At 50.5% G+C, this 17,640-nt stretch overlaps 2 protein-coding genes and 5 non-coding genes across 11 annotated transcripts; 6 read left to right on the top strand and 1 right to left on the bottom strand.

Annotated features, from left to right (window-relative positions):
* Positions 1 to 3,620: 3,620 nt before the first annotated feature.
* Positions 3,621 to 9,852, top strand: NOP56 (NOP56 ribonucleoprotein). 3 transcript variants are annotated; one of them, XR_010132374.1, is made up of 13 exons: positions 3,998 to 4,128; positions 4,301 to 4,390; positions 4,738 to 4,852; positions 5,872 to 6,033; positions 6,207 to 6,405; positions 6,783 to 6,970; positions 7,053 to 7,204; positions 7,393 to 7,493; positions 7,860 to 8,008; positions 8,233 to 8,354; positions 8,540 to 8,677; positions 8,832 to 8,947; positions 9,388 to 9,608. XR_010132374.1 is itself a non-coding variant. In XM_004061705.4 (12 exons), exons 1-12 carry the CDS (start codon positions 4,126 to 4,128, stop codon positions 9,751 to 9,753), a joined length of 1,785 nt encoding a protein of 594 aa, XP_004061753.1. In that variant the 5' UTR covers positions 3,621 to 4,125; the 3' UTR covers positions 9,754 to 9,852. The 3 variants fall into 3 exon arrangements, 2 of the variants coding, with proteins under 2 accessions (XP_004061753.1, XP_063558583.1); XM_004061705.4 differs by lacking the exon at positions 8,832 to 8,947 and having other exon boundaries at positions 3,621 to 4,128; positions 9,388 to 9,852; XM_063702513.1 differs by having other exon boundaries at positions 8,832 to 9,852.
* LOC115931783 (small nucleolar RNA SNORD110) lies at positions 5,670 to 5,744 on the top strand. The gene has a single exon (XR_004068236.1). It is a non-coding gene; the product is annotated as a small nucleolar RNA SNORD110 (small nucleolar RNA).
* On the top strand, positions 6,525 to 6,656 carry LOC115931774 (small nucleolar RNA SNORA51). The gene has a single exon (XR_004068227.1). It is a non-coding gene; the product is annotated as a small nucleolar RNA SNORA51 (small nucleolar RNA).
* Positions 7,556 to 7,641, top strand: LOC115931782 (small nucleolar RNA SNORD86). Its single transcript, XR_004068235.1, has one exon. It is a non-coding gene; the product is annotated as a small nucleolar RNA SNORD86 (small nucleolar RNA).
* On the top strand, positions 8,083 to 8,153 carry LOC115931771 (small nucleolar RNA SNORD56). The gene has a single exon (XR_004068224.1). It is a non-coding gene; the product is annotated as a small nucleolar RNA SNORD56 (small nucleolar RNA).
* Positions 8,398 to 8,469, top strand: LOC115931770 (small nucleolar RNA SNORD57). Its single transcript, XR_004068223.1, has one exon. It is a non-coding gene; the product is annotated as a small nucleolar RNA SNORD57 (small nucleolar RNA).
* A 1-nt stretch (position 9,853) lies between the features above and the next one.
* Positions 9,854 to 17,313, bottom strand: IDH3B (isocitrate dehydrogenase (NAD(+)) 3 non-catalytic subunit beta). Of its 3 annotated transcripts, none has more exons than XM_019016960.4 (12): positions 16,322 to 17,313; positions 16,094 to 16,174; positions 15,829 to 15,927; positions 15,615 to 15,735; positions 12,426 to 12,486; positions 12,214 to 12,346; positions 11,974 to 12,107; positions 11,780 to 11,882; positions 11,547 to 11,693; positions 11,212 to 11,306; positions 11,038 to 11,098; positions 9,854 to 10,296 (listed from the first exon to the last, which is right to left on the bottom strand). In XM_019016960.4, the coding sequence occupies exons 1-12, from the start codon at positions 16,355 to 16,357 to the stop codon at positions 10,210 to 10,212; spliced, it is 1,158 nt and encodes a 385-aa protein (XP_018872505.1). In that variant the 5' UTR covers positions 16,358 to 17,313; the 3' UTR covers positions 9,854 to 10,209. The 3 variants fall into 3 exon arrangements, with proteins under 3 accessions (XP_018872505.1, XP_018872506.1, XP_063558585.1); XM_019016961.3 differs by having other exon boundaries at positions 9,854 to 9,981; positions 16,322 to 16,574; XM_063702515.1 differs by lacking the exon at positions 9,854 to 10,296 and adding an exon at positions 10,319 to 10,825 and having other exon boundaries at positions 16,322 to 16,574.
* Between the last annotated feature and the right edge of the window lie 327 nt (positions 17,314 to 17,640).

The raw sequence follows: 17,640 nt of genomic DNA on the forward strand, positions 1-17,640 counted from the left end.
AGCAGGGAGCGGTGGCTCACACTTTGGGAGGCTGAGGCGGGCAGATCACAAGGTCAGGAGTTTGAGACCAGCCTGGCCAACATGGTGAAACCTCTCTCTACTAAAAATACAAAAATTAGCCAGACGTGGTGGCTCACGCCTGTAATCCCAACACTTTGGGAGGCCAAGGCGGGCGGATCACAAGGTCAGGAGATCGAGACCATCCTGGCTAACACGGAGAAACCCCATCTCTACTAAAAATACAAAAAATTAGCCAGATGTGGTGGTGGGCGCCTGTAGTCCCAGCTACTCGGGAGGCTGAGGCAGGAGAATGGCGTGAACCTGGGAGGCGGAGCTTGCAGTGAGCCAAGATTGTGCCACTGCACTCCAGCCTGGGCGACAGGGTGAGACTCCGTCTCAAATAATAATAATAATAATAATAATAATAATAATAATAATAATAATAATAAAATAAAATAAAAATATAAAAATTAGCCAGGTGTGGTGCCAGACGCCTGTAATCCCAGCTACTCGGGAGGCTGAACCCAGGAAGCGGAGCTTGCAGTGAGCCGAGATCACGCCACTGCACTCCAGCCTGGGCAACAGAGCGAGACTCCATCTCAGAAAAAAAAAGAAAAGAAAACGTGGTATGTATACACAATGGAGTACTATTCAGCCATTAAAAATAAGATCCTGGCCAGGCACAGTGGCTCACACCTGTAATCCCGATACTTTGAGAGGCCGAGGCAGGTGGATCACCTGAGGTCAGGAGTTCGAGACCAGCCTGGCCAACATGGTAAAACCCCATCTCTACCAATAATACAAAAATTAGCTGGGTGTGGTGGCACAAACCTGTAATCCCAGCATTTGGGGAGGCAGAGGAGGGCAGGATAGCTCAAGCCCAGGAGTTTGAGATCAGCCTGGGCAACATGGCAAAACCCTATCTCTACAAAAAAATTAGGCATGGGGGTGTACACCAGTAGTCCCAGCTACTTGGGAGGCTGAGGCAGGATGATCACTTGAGCCCAGGAAATCAAGGTTGCAATGAGCAAAGATTGTGCCACTGCATTCCAACCTGGGCTACAGGAAACCCTGTCCCAAAAAAAGAAAAAAATGAGGTTTCAGTAGCTTCTATGCAAGGTGATAACTGCAGAGAACTGAGACTCAACTGAAAATAGGTGATAAAACATTTTGTTGTGCTATTTATTGATTAAAGGACAAAAGAGCAAGATGAAAGACCACTAACATTTTTTGAGCTCCCACTACATGCCAGGTACCACGCCATTGTCACACCTGGCCCACAGGAGATATTCAATAAATGTTTGTTAAAGGGATGAATGAAACCCCAACCTTCATTCTGCAAAGGAAATGAAAGCTCAGGAAGATTCAGTGATTAAGATCACATTGTAAGTACTGGCAGAGCTGGGGCTGAACCCAGGTGAGCTGACCGATTCAAATTTACTGCTGCTTAACAAATCACCCTTATATTTAGTGGCTGAAAACCGCAATGTACTATTTGTCACAATCAGGGTAGACAAGATGCAGATGGTGGTTCTGCTGGTCTTGTTTGGGGCCTTACATGGCTGCACTCAGATGGTGACAGGGGCTGGGACACACAGGATGGCTTCACCCACACGTCTATCTTGGCCATTTTTGGAAACTAACTACCATAGGTGATATTTCATGACCCTGTAAGCACCCACAAATTGCACCTGGTTGGATATTCTGCCTTAGAAAGATCATTCTGGCAGTAGAAAGTGCCTTGAAGGGGAAACCAAAGGTTTTGTAAAAAGTCTGCTTTGGTGGTGAAGACCTGAGCCTAGACAGGAGCAGTGCACCCAGCAAACAGTCCAAGGGGAAGGCAAAGATGGTCTACTCCACCACAGGTTGCAGGGATGCCCCCTGGATAACTGGATAAGTGTCAAGGATAACAGGAGTCCTGTGTTATCCCACTAGAGTCAGATTACAAGTATCAGGGTGAGATATTTTATTGAAGGGATGGAGATGAGAAAACCGAAGGAAACCTTTTAGTGTTCATCCCACATCCATATCTGATCACAAGCATTGGTTATCTCACCAGCAGAAGCACTTTTCTTCAGCCATCTAAGTCAGCAAACTACGTCATGACAGCTCCTTTGTAACCAGAGGACCCAAATTTTTCCAGAGTACGACTGGTTACCTTTTGGCTCATTGATTGACCCTCAGGTTTTTTATATTCTGACTTAACACACAAAAATGTGTTTATATAATTACATATATATGTATATATGAAAAATATTTGTGTACATATTTCTATATATGTATGTAGAGCTGAGACAAAAGTTTTACAATGAACAGCACCTTACTCTATGCAACACACTCTTATTTCTATTCGCTTTAATCCTTTTTTTTTTTTTTGACAGAGCCTTGCTCTGTTGCCCAGGCTAGAGTGCAGCCGCGCGATCTCGGCTAACTGCAGCCTCTGCCTCCAGGGTTCAAGCGATTCTCCTTCCTCAGCCTCCCGAGTAGCTGGGATTACAGACATGCTCCACCACGTCCAGCTAATTTTTTTATCTTTTGGTAGAGACGGGGTTTCACCATGTTGGCCAGGCTGGTCTGGAACTCCTGGTCTTAAGTGATCCGCCTGCCTCGGCCTCCTAAAGTGCTGGATTATATCCCACCCAATCCTATTTTTTTAAATGCTGTCCATTAATGCAGTCTGACTCCTTGCTTGAAAACCCCTGGTTTAGTGGATAAGCACCTGTAACTCCAGGAAGATTCAGGATTAAGGGCAGAAATAATGAAGTAAATTGAAGTATTAGTATTAGTATTTTCCATTACATTTTGGAATCGTCTATTTTGATGTATTCATGACGGTTAAAATAATTTAACATGCTAATGTATGGATTAACTTGGCAATTCCATTTTAAAATATTAAATGGAATAACGATTCTGACTCGTAAGTAGACATGTGTAACAGAATTCAACCACATCTGTAAACCATATTGAAATTATGAGAGTAAGATTTACCAACCATATTTTTTAGGTTTGACATATTAGATTTGTGAGTGAACTATGTACTTGGATTTTGTCAAGTAACTCAATCGCTTAACAAAATAACAATTAAATGTATAAATGCAGTTTATAGCTATCCAGCATTTTAAAAAAACCCCTTCGAATGACTCTTTAAAAGATACCAGGGGATACGCTACTTAAGTATAACTAGGTTTTGGATTTATAACGTTAATATTAATTATTAAAGCAAAACTCATTTCTAAAGAGTCGCCTGAGTGCCCAAAAGACGCCCTCAAGGACAGGGAAGCAGCTGCGATTCACTCAGCGATCACCAGCGCCCAGAATTCAGGGCCGCTCAAGCGGAGGAGCAACACGTGGCCCAGCAAAAGGAGCTGGGTCCCGTGCAGCACAGCAACAAGAAACTGGCCTAGGAAGACGCTGGAGCGTCTTTCTTTCGCACGTTACTGCCTGCTACAGTCATTTAAAAAAAAAAAACCAAAAACAAAAAAAAAAAGAAAGAAATTAGTAGTACGAAGAAAACTGCGCGAGCTACGTTCCCAGCAGGGTCTGCGCCAGAGCGCGCCAGGCACCGCTCCCGTTACGGGTGGGAGGAAAGGATGCACCGCCCACCCGGCGCCGGGGAGGCTCGTCCCCGAGTAGGGGACGGGAACGCCTGGGTCCCTGGGGCGCAGGGTCTGGGGCCCGAGGCCACGGACGAAGCGGGAAGCCGGCTAGGCAGCGGTCTCTGTCTGGGATGGACGCCGCGCCCCACGCGAACCTCCCGCCCCGACTTCACCCAGCTCTGCTGCCCGTAACTCATATGACAAGAACATAAGGAACCGGACTATTACCCCGAAAGGGCCTTCCCACGTCGTTTCGCCGCCTGCAATGCCCGACCGGGGGCCGCGCGTCCCCGGCAACCACGCCCGCCCGCGCAGCTGCAGAGGCCAGAAAAGGCCTGCTCGCCCGCGCTCGGCGCCACCCAGCCCGCGCTCCGGGCGATACCACCCTGGGCGGCCCCTCCAAAGGCCGGAGATGGTGTCGTCCCCGGCCTCCGATTGGTCAGGGGGGCGGGGGCGTGGCCTCTGGAGCCTGGTTCCGCGCGCCGGGGCGCGCTAGCCGCATTGCGAGCCGAACCCGGGAGCTGGCGCCATGGTGAGGAGTGGTTGCGGGGCGCGGGCGACGCGACAGTGGGGGTTTCGGCCTGCGTTCGGGCCGCAGACAGGGCCTGGGCCTGGGCCTGGGCCTGCGCCTGCGCCTGCCCTGGGAACGGGTTCCGGCAGACGCTGAGGTTGCGTTGACGCTCGCGCCCCGGCTCCCGTTCCAGGTGCTGTTGCACGTGCTGTTTGAGCACGCGGTCGGCTACGCGCTGCTGGCGCTGAAGGAAGTGGAGGAGATCAGTCTGCTGCAGCCGCAGGTGGGTGAGATCCGTGGGCTCCTTTGGCGGCCCCGCAGACCCTCGTCGCGCGGGTCCCAGCATGCACAGCGCGCTCCCACGTGGCCGGCCGAGCGGTTCGGGGCGGGGGGGCGGGCCTGGAAAGCTCTAGATCCGGGGGTCTTTACCTTGACCCATGGGTAGGATCGCTCTAGCAATTAGAAATAAGCCTCCCGGACGCCGCCCCCGAACGATTAAAGCAGAAGCTGGGATGTGGGGCCCAGGTATCAGCATATTTTAAGAGCTCCCAAGGCTGAGAACGGCTGCTTTACTGCGCCGCAGAGGCAGGAGGGAGGGAAGGAAACCACTTAGCCTCTTTCTCCCCCCAGGTGGAGGAGTCCGTGCTCAACCTGGGCAAATTCCACAACATCGTTCGTCTGGTGGCCTTTTGTCCCTTTGCCTCATCCCAGGTTGCCTTGGAAAATGCCAACGCCGTGTCTGAAGGTAAGTCGGCCACCGCCAAGAATCACAGAGAGATGTGGTTCCTTTCGGAATCCTCTCGGGCAGCTTGTGATCGTATTTGCCGTCCTTGGCTGGCTCTGAGTCTGATAGGCGTGAGGCAGTATTTGTGACATACAGTGTGTAATTTGAAATAATTGTCTTCACAGAGCTCAAGGTCTGGGAACTGTGCTAGACCAAACTGTTGAAGCAGACGATGTGGAATGTGTGTTAACGTTTCCCTGTGGGCACTGTAGTGACAAACTATTTTTTATTTTTATTTTTTTTGAGATGGAGTCTGTCCCCTAGGCTGGAGTGCAGTTGCAAGATCTGGGCTCACTGCAACCTGCCTCCCTGGTTCAGGCGATTCTCCTGCCTCAGCCTCCCGAGTAACTGGGATTACAGGCCTGTGCCAGCCACCACACCCGGCTAATTTTGTATTTTTGGTAGAGACAGGGTTTCACCATGTTGGCCAGACTAGTCTCCATCTCCTGACCTTGTGATCCGCCCACCTCGGCCTCCCAAGGTGCTGAGATTACAGGCGCGAGCGACGGTGCCCGGCTCGACAAAGGGAGGTTTCTTAAAGGGGGTCGGCTTAACACCTGCTTGTGCCCGAGTTTTTGCCTAAACACAATCAAGTGTCTGGTTCTCTGCTTTCTGTTCGATTGGAAAGGGCAGTTGGATAAACACAGGCTGAGAAAAAAAGGTTTGGTTCCAGAAGGCAAATTCTACTAAATACTCGAGGGTGTGTTACAAGCTATTATTTATTGCCCACTTGTGCTATCAGACCTGAATGCAGTTGTTCCCGTGGCTGGGCCAGGCTTTGCAGTGATGACTTGCGAATCAAATCTGTCAATCCCCTGAGTGCAATCACTGATGTCTCCATGTCTCTGAGCAATGCCTGATGGGGAGGGATCTAGGCATGCCATCCCAGCGTGCTCGGTGGGACCAGGGTAGTCAGCTGAGGTATGTTAGAGTTGATCGTCCTTCAGCCTGTTAGTGGGAACTGTGTTCTTTCCCCTGAGGGGTTGTTCATGAGGACCTCCGCCTGCTCTTGGAGACCCACCTGCCGTCCAAAAAGAAGAAAGTACTCTTGGGAGTTGGGGATCCCAAGATTGGTGCTGCAATACAGGAGGAGTTAGGGTACAACTGCCAGACTGGAGGAGTCATAGCTGAGATCCTGCGAGGTGAGACCATCATCTGTTATATTCCTGTTATCCTGGACATTTTGGGGGAGGAGGTTCTGGAAACTTGGTTGCTTGTCGTGATTTCTGGGAAGGCCTTCGGGCTTGGCTGGTGCCCGTGGGTGCGGGAGCTAGCTCAGAGCCCCTTGTTGCTCACCGTCTTGCCCTCTTCTTAGGAGTTCGTCTGCACTTCCACAATCTGGTGAAGGGTCTGACCGATCTGTCAGCTTGTAAAGCACAGCTGGGGCTGGGACACAGCTATTCCCGTGCCAAAGTTAAGTTTAATGTGAACCGGGTGGACAATATGATCATCCAGTCCATTAGCCTCCTGGACCAGCTGGATAAGGACATCAATACCTTCTCTATGCGTGTCAGGTAAAGTGCAGGGGCCACCCATAATACTGGAGCCTTTGGTCTGTAGTTCAGTTAATCTTGAGTCTTGATGAGGACTGAGCATCCTGTGGGTAGAACCATGTGGGCTGGGGCTGGGTGTAGGCCTCCTGGTGCTTACCACAGGCTGTGTTCCTACACTGACTGTATAGAAAGAGGAGGTAGAGTAAACCTACCCCATATACACCTCAGCTCAGGCCCTGTGCCTGGTCTGTATTGTGAATGGGGGAACATAGAATTGAGGAAGATTTGGATCTTTGTCCCATTTCCTCCAGGCAGAGTAGGTGTGGAGAAGGCAAGGCTGTAGCTCTATGGTTTCTGATGAAGCAGCTGGGCCAGGGAGTGACTGTGGCTCTTTGCAGGGAGTGGTACGGGTATCACTTTCCGGAGCTGGTGAAGATCATCAACGACAATGCCACATACTGCCGTCTTGCCCAGTTTATTGGAAACCGAAGGGAACTGAATGAGGACAAGCTGGAGAAGCTGGAGGAGCTGACAATGGATGGGGCCAAGGCTAAGGCTATTCTGGATGCCTCACGGTCCTCCATGGGTCAGTGCAGAGCCTGGCAACCTGCATAAGGTATGGGGCTCTAACTATCTGGCCTCTTGCATTCACACTTGGTTTTTCCTAGGCATGGACATATCTGCCATTGACTTGATAAACATCGAGAGCTTCTCCAGTCGTGTGGTGTCTTTATCTGAATACCGCCAGAGCCTACACACTTACCTGCGCTCCAAGATGAGCCAAGTAGCCCCCAGCCTGTCAGCCCTAATTGGGGAAGCGGTGCGTCACAGGGGACTCAAAAATGGGAGAATAGGGACTGTTGCCATGTGCACCTGCACTGCTGTATTTCGTGACCCACCATGTCTTCCCTAGTTGTGCTTGATGCGGGGAGGTGGGGAGCAGGGCTGTCGTGCAACTGGCAGGTCAGCAGTTCATTTCTCTGACTGCTTCCTTGACTCTCTCTCCAGGTAGGTGCACGTCTCATCGCACATGCTGGCAGCCTCACCAACCTGGCCAAGTATCCAGCATCCACAGTGCAGATCCTTGGGGCTGAAAAGGCCCTGTTCAGGTACCAGTGAGGGCACCTGCCCACAATCAGGTGCCACTTCTGGTGCCCACTGCTTGTTGGGGGATCACGGTGATGGCTGACCAGGGCTCCCTGACCTATACAGGCCTCTGCTATGGGGGTGATGGCCAGTCCTGGTGTCTGAGTGATTCCCAGGGCCCAGCAAAGGGACCAAGTCTCCAGGTCAGCGACGTTGGATGCCTTCCCTCTGCCTCTGGGAGCTATGGGTTGGCATGTATTGGGGTAGAGATCCAGTCTGGCCTGAGGCTCACTCAGGATTTCGGGGTGAGAGGAGGGGAGGAGCTGAGCTGCCTTGGCTAATGGGGTTGAAATTTCTGATCTTAAACTCTCCACTGAATATTCTCTCAGAGCCCTGAAGACAAGGGGTAACACTCCAAAATATGGACTCATTTTCCACTCCACCTTCATTGGCCGAGCAGCCGCCAAGAACAAAGGCCGCATCTCCCGATACCTGGCAAACAAATGCAGTATTGCCTCACGAATTGATTGCTTCTCTGGTATGGGTGGGGGGGCGTTGGCAGGTGTGAGAAGGGGCTGGGTGGATGGGTGGGGAGGCTTGCAACCATAGCTTCCACAATGATGGCAATATTTTTCGTCAACAGCAGTTCACCTAGTGAGTGTTGAGACTCTGGGTCTGAGTGAAGCTGAGGGTAGAGGGAACACAGGGTTGGGGTAGTTTCTCTCTTTGGGCTGACAGGCTTTGTCACCCACACACATCCAGAGGTGCCCACGAGTGTATTCGGGGAGAAGCTTCGAGAACAAGTTGAAGAGCGACTGTCCTTCTATGAGACTGGAGAGATACCACGAAAGAATCTGGATGTCATGAAGGAAGCAATGGTTCAGGTCAGTTGGGCTTTGCTGGGTGTGGAGTGGCATAGCTAGCTGTTGGAGGTGATGAACTGTCTGAGCCTGACCTTGTAGAATGGAGGCAAAAAAACTGATTTAATGAGCCTGATCCAATAAAGCCAGAAAGGAGTCCTCAGAGCACCAGAAGTCTTCAGGCCCTTTTAGCACTTTTCTTTGACCAGGCAGAGGAAGCGGCTGCTGAGATTACTAGGAAGCTGGAGAAGCAGGAGAAGAAACGCTTAAAGAAGGAAAAGAAACGGCTGGCTGCACTTGCCCTCGCATCTTCAGAAAACAGCAGTAGTACTCCAGAGGAGTGTGAGGTCAGTAGGCAGCACGGCCCTGGCAGAGATCCTAGGTTGTAGGATTTTCAACAGCAGAACAAAGGATGTGCTGCATCAAGCTGTGGTCTTGAGTCCAGGCTTTTGGACTGAAACAAGGACCTGAAACATCTAAAACTACCTCTTGATTCTATAGGAAGGAGATAGGTGCTGAACTTGCTCAAGAGCCCAGAGAGCTGGTTGTAGCTCACACCCATTCCCTGGGCATGTGTGTTCTGTCCTCGGCTGCCTCCCAGGAGTCCTCAACCTGGGGTAGTGTAAATTCCTGCTCTGCTTATTATCAGACGTGTGTCCGGAGGTGGTAGTGTTTCACAGCGGGGATGGGGGCAGGGAGGTCCCCAATGTGCTAAGCTACAATCATTCTCCCTGAGATTTTCATTTAGCACCCAGTTTCTTAAACAGTGTTTCAGGGCCCTGTCTGGAACTTGGCATGATGGTTCTGTTGCAACCAGCATGGTGGGTGTTTCTTTAGGTTTTTTTTTTAATGGGCTGAGGTAATTTCTCATTACGTGTTTTCCTTCTAATTTGGGACAGCCTTTGGGGTGGATTTCTAAAGTTATACCCACACAATTAAACTATCCCAGAAACACTGGGCAATGTTAACTACACACGTTCCCCTGCCTTGGCTACTTAATTGCTGAAGATGTAATGAGCACTGTTCTCACAGCCTGTTCCCCTGTCCTTCCCTTTAGGAGACGAGTGAAAAACCCAAAAAGAAGAAAAAGCAAAAGCCCCAGGAGGTTCCTCAGGAGAATGGAATGGAAGACCCATCTATCTCTTTCTCCAAACCCAAGAAAAAGAAATCTTTTTCCAAGGAGGAGTTGATGAGTAGCGATCTTGAAGAGACCGCTGGCAGCACCAGTATTCCCAAGAGGAAGAAGTCTACACCCAAGGAAGAAACAGTCAATGACCCTGAAGAGGCAGGCCACAGAAGTGGCTCCAAGAAAAAGAGGAAATTCTCCAACGAGGAGCCAGTCAGCAGTGGGCCTGAAGAGGCGGCTGGCAAGAGCAGCTCCAAGAAGAAGAAAAAGTTCCATAAAGCATCCCAGGAAGATTAGAATGCAAATGGACATTCTCTGGGAGGTGGGGCATACCATAGCCCAAGGTGACATTTCCCACCCTGTGCCGTGTTCCCCAATAAAAACAAATTCACAAGAGTTGGTTCATGTTCTTTATTGAACACCTTACATGGGTATGGACAGGGCCTATGGGTGGGGCAAGGCAGCAATGACAGCCTCAGTGAAGTCATGGCAAGTAGCATAGCCACCCATGTCAGAGGTTCGAACCTGTGGGGGAGAATCATCATCATCCATGTGGCCTGGGCTCCATCCTAACAATCCCCATCACCACCCAACAGTCTGTCCCCTAAGGAAGCCGGCCCAAGGACAACCTAGGCTCTACCCAGCAAGGTGACCATGGTCCACTGCTTAGAGGCACAAGGTCTCTTCCCTGGTACACTGCACTGAAGGGTATGGGGAGTGTGGTCCTTGCAAGGTTGGAAGAAATAAAGGGCTCTAGCTCCCATGGGGGTGCAGGTGACCGATGACAGACTTGATGAAGTCGGTTGTGGTGCTGTAGCCGCCCATGTCTCGAGTCCGCACCTACAGCCACCACCGGCAACAGCCGTGGGGAGGGAGAAAAGAGAGCCCATGAAGGGAGGTAGGGCAATGTGATGGAGGAAATAGAATCCAAGAATGCGTGACAGCCAGAAAAAAGAGGCAATGCACAGGAATGGAAGGAGGAGCCAGGATGGGAAGCACATGGACCTGCCACTCCTCTTAAGCCACTATTAGCTGTGCTGCAGCCAGGGCAGGACAGGAGGCTGAGCAGGCAAAGATGATGGGAAACGCAGATCAGAGGCAGGATGTGGCTACCAAGCAGGCAAAGATGATGGGAAATGCAGATCAGAGGCAGGATGTGGCTACCTTCCTTGGAAGAAATAGAGACAAGACCAGGTGGAAGGAAAGAAACAACAGCGAAAAGGAGATGGGGCGTGAAGGTGAAGCTGATGCTTCAGCCTGCCTGTATCCCTTGCTGTTCCACCCCCAAGGAGAGCTGCAAGTTCTGCATTCAGATGGCCCATGAAAAGGGCAGTGGATGGAGTAGGAAAGAGGGAACAGCAGATGGGATCTAAGAGGCAAAAGAGATCAAGAGGATGAAACAGCCAAGAGAAGGGAGATGAAGAACAGCCCTGAGAGGGATGCAGGGATGTCAGGGAGCAGATGTTCTGGGGACCTGGGGGGAAAGGAGACCCCCATTCAGGTTCCCCAGAGAGTAGTGCCGAGGTGCTGACACCAGAACTACTCTAAATCCTGAAGGCAGCACTACTCTTCTCAACTCACCTTGCCAACTTTGATCACCTTCTTCACTGCATCTGCAATCATGCTGGAGTGATACTCAAGACTGTGGATATGGACAGGAAGAAACTGTGACTCCCCCAAGACACCTCCCGCTAATTTCCCCACCTGCTCCTCCTCACGACACCCAACCTCTGCCCACAGCCTCCCATGACCTACTTAAGATGCCGCAGCATGTTGGAAGCCGACAGCAGCATGGCCGTGGGATTGGCTATATTCCTGCCCACTGCCTGGGCAAATGGGTGCCGGGCACCCTGTGGAGAGAGGGGCAGGCTAGACACTGGGAGGAGGCAGGAGGGGTATGCAGAGGCTTATGTTGGAAAAGGACATTATGGGAGGGGGAGCTCAAGCCAGGGTCACTGAAAAGAGGCATGGTGGGCAGCGTGGGGGAAGAACAGGCCAAGATCACTTAGGAAGTGGAGATATTGGGATGGGAGAGGAATGGCGGACTTGAGGTCAGAGGAAGGGCCGAGGGAGAAAGCAGCCTCACTCACCGTCTCAAAGACTGCGTATTCTGCACTATAGCTCTCACCAGGGACCACACCAGCTCCCCCAACCAGGCCAGCAGCCAGATTGTCAATAATGTTCCCATAGAGATTGGGCATCACAAGCACATCAAACTGGTAAGGATTCTGCACCAGCTAGAGGGTGAGATGCAGGCATGAAGTAAATTCCACCCCCCACCCTCCTCCTCCGCCCCATGAGTAGAGATGTGGGGAGGCCTCACCTGCATGCAGCAGTTGTCTATGATCATTGTCTCAAATTTGATTTTGGGGTACAGTTCAGCAACTTCCTCACAGCACTGCAGGAACAACCCATCCCCAAGTTTCCTGTCCATGGGCCAAAGGGGACAGAATCAGCCAAGAAAGTACAGGGGCTACCTTCCCAGGAACCCATCCTACACAAAGCCATGCCCCTCACATGATGTTGGCCTTGTGGACAGCAGTGACCTTGCTCCGCCCCTTCTTGGTGGCATAGTCAAAGGCGAACTTAGCAATCCGCTGAGACTTGGCTCGTGTGACAATCTTCAAACACTCAATCACACCCCTCGCACTCTGGGTAAGAAGAAAGCAGCAGCTAGGTGACACTGGGAAGGGAAACAAGGAGCTCCACCTCTCTCCCATCTTCATCCTTGCCCTCCCCCAGTTTCTGGGGCCTCACCTCATGTTCCAGAGAGCTGTACTCCCCTTCTGTCTGCTCTCGAATGATCACCAGGTCTAGGTTGTTGTGCCGAGTCATATACCCAGGAAGTGACTTCACATGGACTACGTTGGCAAATAAGTCCAACTTACGCCTGAGGGTGGGCAGGGCCATCAGCTCTGCTCCTGGTGCCTTGGCACCTCTCAACCATTCACCCCACCCAGACCACCTACCTCAGCCGCATATCATAGGAGGCTAGCTCCCCCTTATACTCCATCGGGGTATGAATCTTTCCTGTGAAAACAAAGTGGGAAAAGGAGTGTCAGCCACAGGCCGAGCCCAGGGGAACTCAGACCAGTGTCTAACCCCCTTAGGAACATAATGTAACCCAGACTCCCATCTCCCATTCCCAAATCAGTAAACTTTTAAATTGTCTCTGGGGGCAAGGGACAAAGGAGAATAATGTAGTTAAAGCCAGAAACATTTCATCTATTGCATTTTGTGTGTGTGTGTGTCTGTGTGAGAGAGAGACACAGGGTCTCATTCTGTCGCCCAGGCTGGAGTGCAGTGGCACGATCTGGGCTCACTGCAACCTCTGCCTCCCAGGTTCAAGCAATTCTCCTGCCTCAGCCTCCCCAGTAGCTGGGATTACAGGCATGTGCCACCACACCTGGCTAATTTTTTGTATTTTTAGTAGAGGTGGGGTCTCACCATGTTGGCCAGGCTGGTCTCAAACTCCTGACCTAAAGTGATCCACCCGCCCCGGCCTTAATGCTTTATTTTTAGTCAACATATTTAATTTATGTTGAAACTTCAAAATGGAGAACAGATTTTTTCTATTTATCAAAAAAGAGCCTGGGTTTAACAACAAGTTGAAAAACAATGCTAGCAGATCTGTGATCTTTTTAGATGTTTCTGTGCCTTCTCCTTATTTGACATTTTTTAACCCAACACCTACTGATGAATATCAATTATATGTCAGGCAATAAGGATAACAACTAAAACCATACAACTCCTGCCCTTGAGAAGCAAACGGTACACTGGGAAAGACAGAAAATATGAAAGACATGATAAATACCATGGGAAACTTGCATAGCAACACAAAGAGGAAATCCTCTCCAGTAATATCAGGATATAGTACAGAAGAGCTGGCACTCAGCCGCCCCGTCCGGGAGGTGAGGGGCGCCTCTGCCCGGCCGCCCCTACTGGGAAGTGAGGAGCCCCTCTGCCCGGCCACCACCCCGTCTGGGAGGTGTACCCAACAGCTCATTGAGAACGGACCGGGATGACAATGGCGGTTTTGTGGAATAGAAAGGGCGGAAAGGTGGGGAAAAGATTGAGAAATCGGATGGTTGCCGTGTCTGTGTAGAAAGAAGTAGACATGGGAGACTTTTCATTTTGTTCTGTACTAAGAAAAATTCTTCTGCCTTGGGATCCTGTTGATCGGTGACCTTACCCCCAACGCTGTGCTCTCTGAAACATGTGCTGTGTCCACTCAGGGTTAAATGGATTAAGGGCGGTGCAAGATGTGCTTTGTTAAACAGATGCTTGAAGGCAGCATGCTCGTTAAGAATCATCACCACTCCCTAATCTCAAATACCCAGGGACACAAACACTGCGGAAGGCCGCAGGGTCCTCTGCCTAGGAAAACCAAAGACCTTTGTTCACTTGTTTATCTGCTGACCTTCCCTCCACTATTGTCCTATGACCCTGCCAAATCCCCCTCTGCGAGAAACACCCAAGAATGATCAATAAAAAAAATAAAAATAAAAATAAAAATAAATAAATAAATAAAAAAGAAGAGTTGGCACTTCAGCCATGCCTTGAGCCCCAGAACCTATATATGTGACCTTATTTGGGAAAAGAGGCTTTGCAGATGTAATTAAGTTAAGGATCTTGAGAAAAAATCGTCCCATCCAGGGCTAAATATTTAAGGAGAAAAATGATACCGAGACAGAGAGGGAAGAAAACCACAGACAGATATTGGAGTGATGCATCTACAAGTCAAAAAACAGCAAGAGCCACCAGAAGAGGCAAGAAAGGTTTCTCCCCTAAACCTTCAGAGGGAGCAGGGCCCTGCCAACACCTTAATTTCAGACTGATGGCCTCCAGCACTGTGAGAGAATACATTTCTGTTAATGATAAGCCACCAGGTTCATGGTAGTGTGTTATGGCAGCTATGGGAAACTAATACAGTGAATGAGTGAGAAGGACTCTAACAGGTAGCATCAAAGAAAGAACATTCTGGGTGGAGGGAACAATGTAAGTCAGGTAGTACATATTTGGAATCTAACACACAATCTAGTGTGATTGAAGCACAGAACAAGAGTTGTGGAACCAAGGCAGAAAATTAAGGGCCAACTTATAAAGTACTGACTTTCCTATGGTAAGGCTGGGCCTGGAAAATCAGGCTGTTCTTTCCAAGAAGAGATATGGAAGATGAACTATAGGGGCAGAACTAGAAGCCAAAAAAATCAAATGAGGAGATTAAAGCACGGAAGACAAAAGAAAAGGGGCAGCTAGGCACGGTGGCTCACACCTATAATCGCAGCACTTTGGGATGCAGAGGTGGGTGGATCACTTGAGGTCAAGAGTTCGAGACCAGCCTGGCCAACATGGTAAAACCCTCTCTCTACTAAAAATACAAAAATTAGCCTGGGCATGGTGGCTCACACTTGTAATCCCAGCACTGTGGGAGGCCAAGACAGGCAGATCACAAGGTCAGGAGTTCGAGACCAGCCTGACCAACATGGTGAAACCCCATCTCTACTAAAAATACAAAAATTAGCCAGGCATGGTGGCACGCTCCTGTAATACCAGCCAGCTACTCAGGAGGCTGAGGCAGGAGAATCACTTGAACCCGGGAGGCAGAGGTTGCAGTGAGCTGAGACGGCAACATTGCACTCCAGCCTGGGCGACAGAGCGAGACTCTGTCTTAAAACAAAACAAACACAAAAATTAGCTGGGTGTGGTGGTGCACACCTGTAGTCCCAGCTATTCAGGAGGCTGAGGCAGGAGAATTGCTTGAACCAGGGATGGGGAGGTTGCAGTGAGCCGAGATCGTGCCACTGCACTCCAGCCTGGGCGACAGAGCGAGATGAAACAAAGAGGAAGGGAGGGGAAAAAAAAAAAAAGAAAAGGCGCAGCTAAAAGTGGTATTCCAGAAATGCAATGAATAAGATTTGATGACAGTTGATGTAGCCTCAGGACAGACTCAGAACCCCTGGAACTTTTCTGCATAGGCAGCTGACATGATCTCTCAACTCCTGGGCTCCCAATGGGAAGGAACAAATGTCCAAATACCAATGGTGGTTGCCCTGGAGTTAATATAATTGCATACCATGTGGGGAGAAGGGCTTAATAAACATTTGGTCATTTGATTTTAAATGGCACATGGACAAGTGGCAAGAGGGCACACATACCAATGATGGCCACTTTGTTCTCCTTCATGGAACTCAGCACCTGCTCCAGCTTCTCCTCAGATGCCATATTCTGCACCTCACTCAGGTGGTGCTCCTGGAACTCCACTGGGACAGCTGCAGCCTTCAGAGACAGGTTCCCAAAACATCACAGTCAAGGACAAGTACTTTCCAACACACTACTGTCCTCTACTGTCTGATCCCCGAGGCCACTCACCTTGAACACCTCCTTGACGGCGTGCATCAGCTCAGGCCCCACACCGTCTCCCGGAAGCATGGTCACGGGAAAGGAGCCCTCCACCCTCACGTCCTCGGCCTGAATTGGGGGAAGAGGGGAGAAGTAAAGATAGAGCTGGGGCGGGAGCACGGATCCTGGGAGTAGGGAAGTAGGGAGATCCGGGAGGCGTGGGGAAAAGCCAGGGGAGGGAGCAGCGAGGAAGGGACAGGGTCGTAAGAGAGACCCCAGCCAGATTCGTGCATACCTGGCTCCGCGATGCAGCGTGCGCCGCGGCCGAGGTACTCAGACCTCTCCATGCCCCAGGGTTCCCGGCGGAGACCAGCGCCTGCAACAGGGACACACAAGCCTGTAAGGTCAGATTTGAGACATCCAGACCCCGAAGACTACAGTTGACTTTGCCCTGTTTAGGAAACCCTAGGACAAACTCTCCGCTCCTTCGCCCGCCCCTGCCCGACATGTCCCGGGGCCTCACTCGGGTCAGCCAGCGGACTCCGCTCAATGCCGCCATGTTTCCCACAGGAAGTCGCGTGGGAAGTGACGCCTGAAGCTGGCGCGGCCCCGTACCCCGACTTCCGGCCTGTACTGAGTTCCTGGTATTTCTCTCTCTGCGCCAAACAACGCTGCTAGCTCACGCCTTTCTCCTTTTTCTTGCCGGTGGGGAGGTCATGGGATGCGCAAGCACTTTGTCTCTTGCTTTGTTTTCAGTCGCCATATTTAATCTACGTCGAAACTTCAAAATAACATTAGGGGGAAAAATGTAGCGTCATGTTTATCAGACGAGGACCTGAGCTTAACAAGCGATTGAGAGAAAATCCTTGGGAAGCTGTTAAAATTTTTGTGTCAATGCGTTTGTTATTCTTTTAACCAGTGCTCACTGAATACCTGTATGTCAGGCTCTCGAGGAATACAGTGCAGACATGGGAGGTGTGTGTCGGGTTTCTCCGCCAGTCTCCGAGAGTGCCCAGGACCTCTGTATTACCCGTCGCCTCGTAGTTTTTTCTTACAGGGTTTTGTTCTTTGCTCTGACAGTTATTTCCCTAATAATGTGTCCCGGACTTGAACTGCCCAGGACAGGCCCATAACTAGTGCCAGAAATGAGTTCAAGCGTGTAAGTGTGACTAAAGGGAATTTCAGACTGATCCTTAAAGTAACAATCATAAAAAATAAAAAAAGCCTGGACAACATAGGGAGACCTCGACTCTACAAAAAATTTAAAAATTAGCCAGGCGTGGTGACACACCTGTAGTCCCAGCTACTTAGGAGGCTGAGGTGGGAGGATCACTTAAGCCCGGGAGGTGGAAGCTGTAGTGAGCCGTGATGGCAGCACTGCACTCCAGCCTGGGAGACGGGGCGAGACCCGTCTCAAAACAATTCCAGTCACGATTTTTTTTTTTTTTTTTTTTTTTTTTTTTTGAGACAGAGTCTGGCTCTGTCGCCCAGGCTGGAGTGCAGTGGTGCGATCTCGGCTCACTGCAAGCTCCGCCTCCCGGGTTCATGCCATTCTCCTGCCTCAGCCTCCCGAGTAGCGCCCGCCATCACACCTGGCTAATTTTTTTTTTTTTTTTTTTTGTATTTTTAGTGGAGACGGGGTTTCACCGTGGTCTCGATCTCCTGACGTCGTGATCCGCCCGCCTCGGCCTCCCAAAGTGCTGGGATTACAGGCGTGAGCCACCAAGCCCGGCCTCCAGTCACGATTTCACGTGTGTACAATTGACACACCTAAAGACAAACTGGTATAGGAAGATTTGCCTCACCCACTCTTCTGGAAGTATGGTTTTGGATCCCCTATCC

This window comes from Gorilla gorilla, chromosome 21, assembly GCF_029281585.2.
Source record: "Gorilla gorilla gorilla isolate KB3781 chromosome 21, NHGRI_mGorGor1-v2.1_pri, whole genome shotgun sequence".
NCBI lineage: Eukaryota > Metazoa > Chordata > Mammalia > Primates > Hominidae > Gorilla > Gorilla gorilla.

Bases quoted from the DNA above. Each gene is read 5' to 3' on its own strand.
- NOP56 (XM_004061705.4), top strand. The intron at 6,971-7,052 runs GTCAGTGCAGAG...GGTTTTTCCTAG, and splicing joins TGCCTCACGGTCCTCCATGG to GCATGGACATATCTGCCATT. The intron at 7,205-7,392 runs GTGCGTCACAGG...CTCTCTCTCCAG, and splicing joins CAGCCCTAATTGGGGAAGCG to GTAGGTGCACGTCTCATCGC.
- IDH3B (XM_019016960.4), bottom strand. From the start codon at position 16,357: ATGGCGGCATTGAGCGGAGTCCGCTGGCTGACCCGA. The intron at 11,099-11,211 runs GTAGGTCATGGG...CCATATCCACAG, and splicing joins AACATGCTGCGGCATCTTAA to TCTTGAGTATCACTCCAGCA. The intron at 10,297-11,037 runs GTGAGTTGAGAA...TGGTGGCTGTAG, and splicing joins AGGTGATCAAAGTTGGCAAG to GTGCGGACTCGAGACATGGG.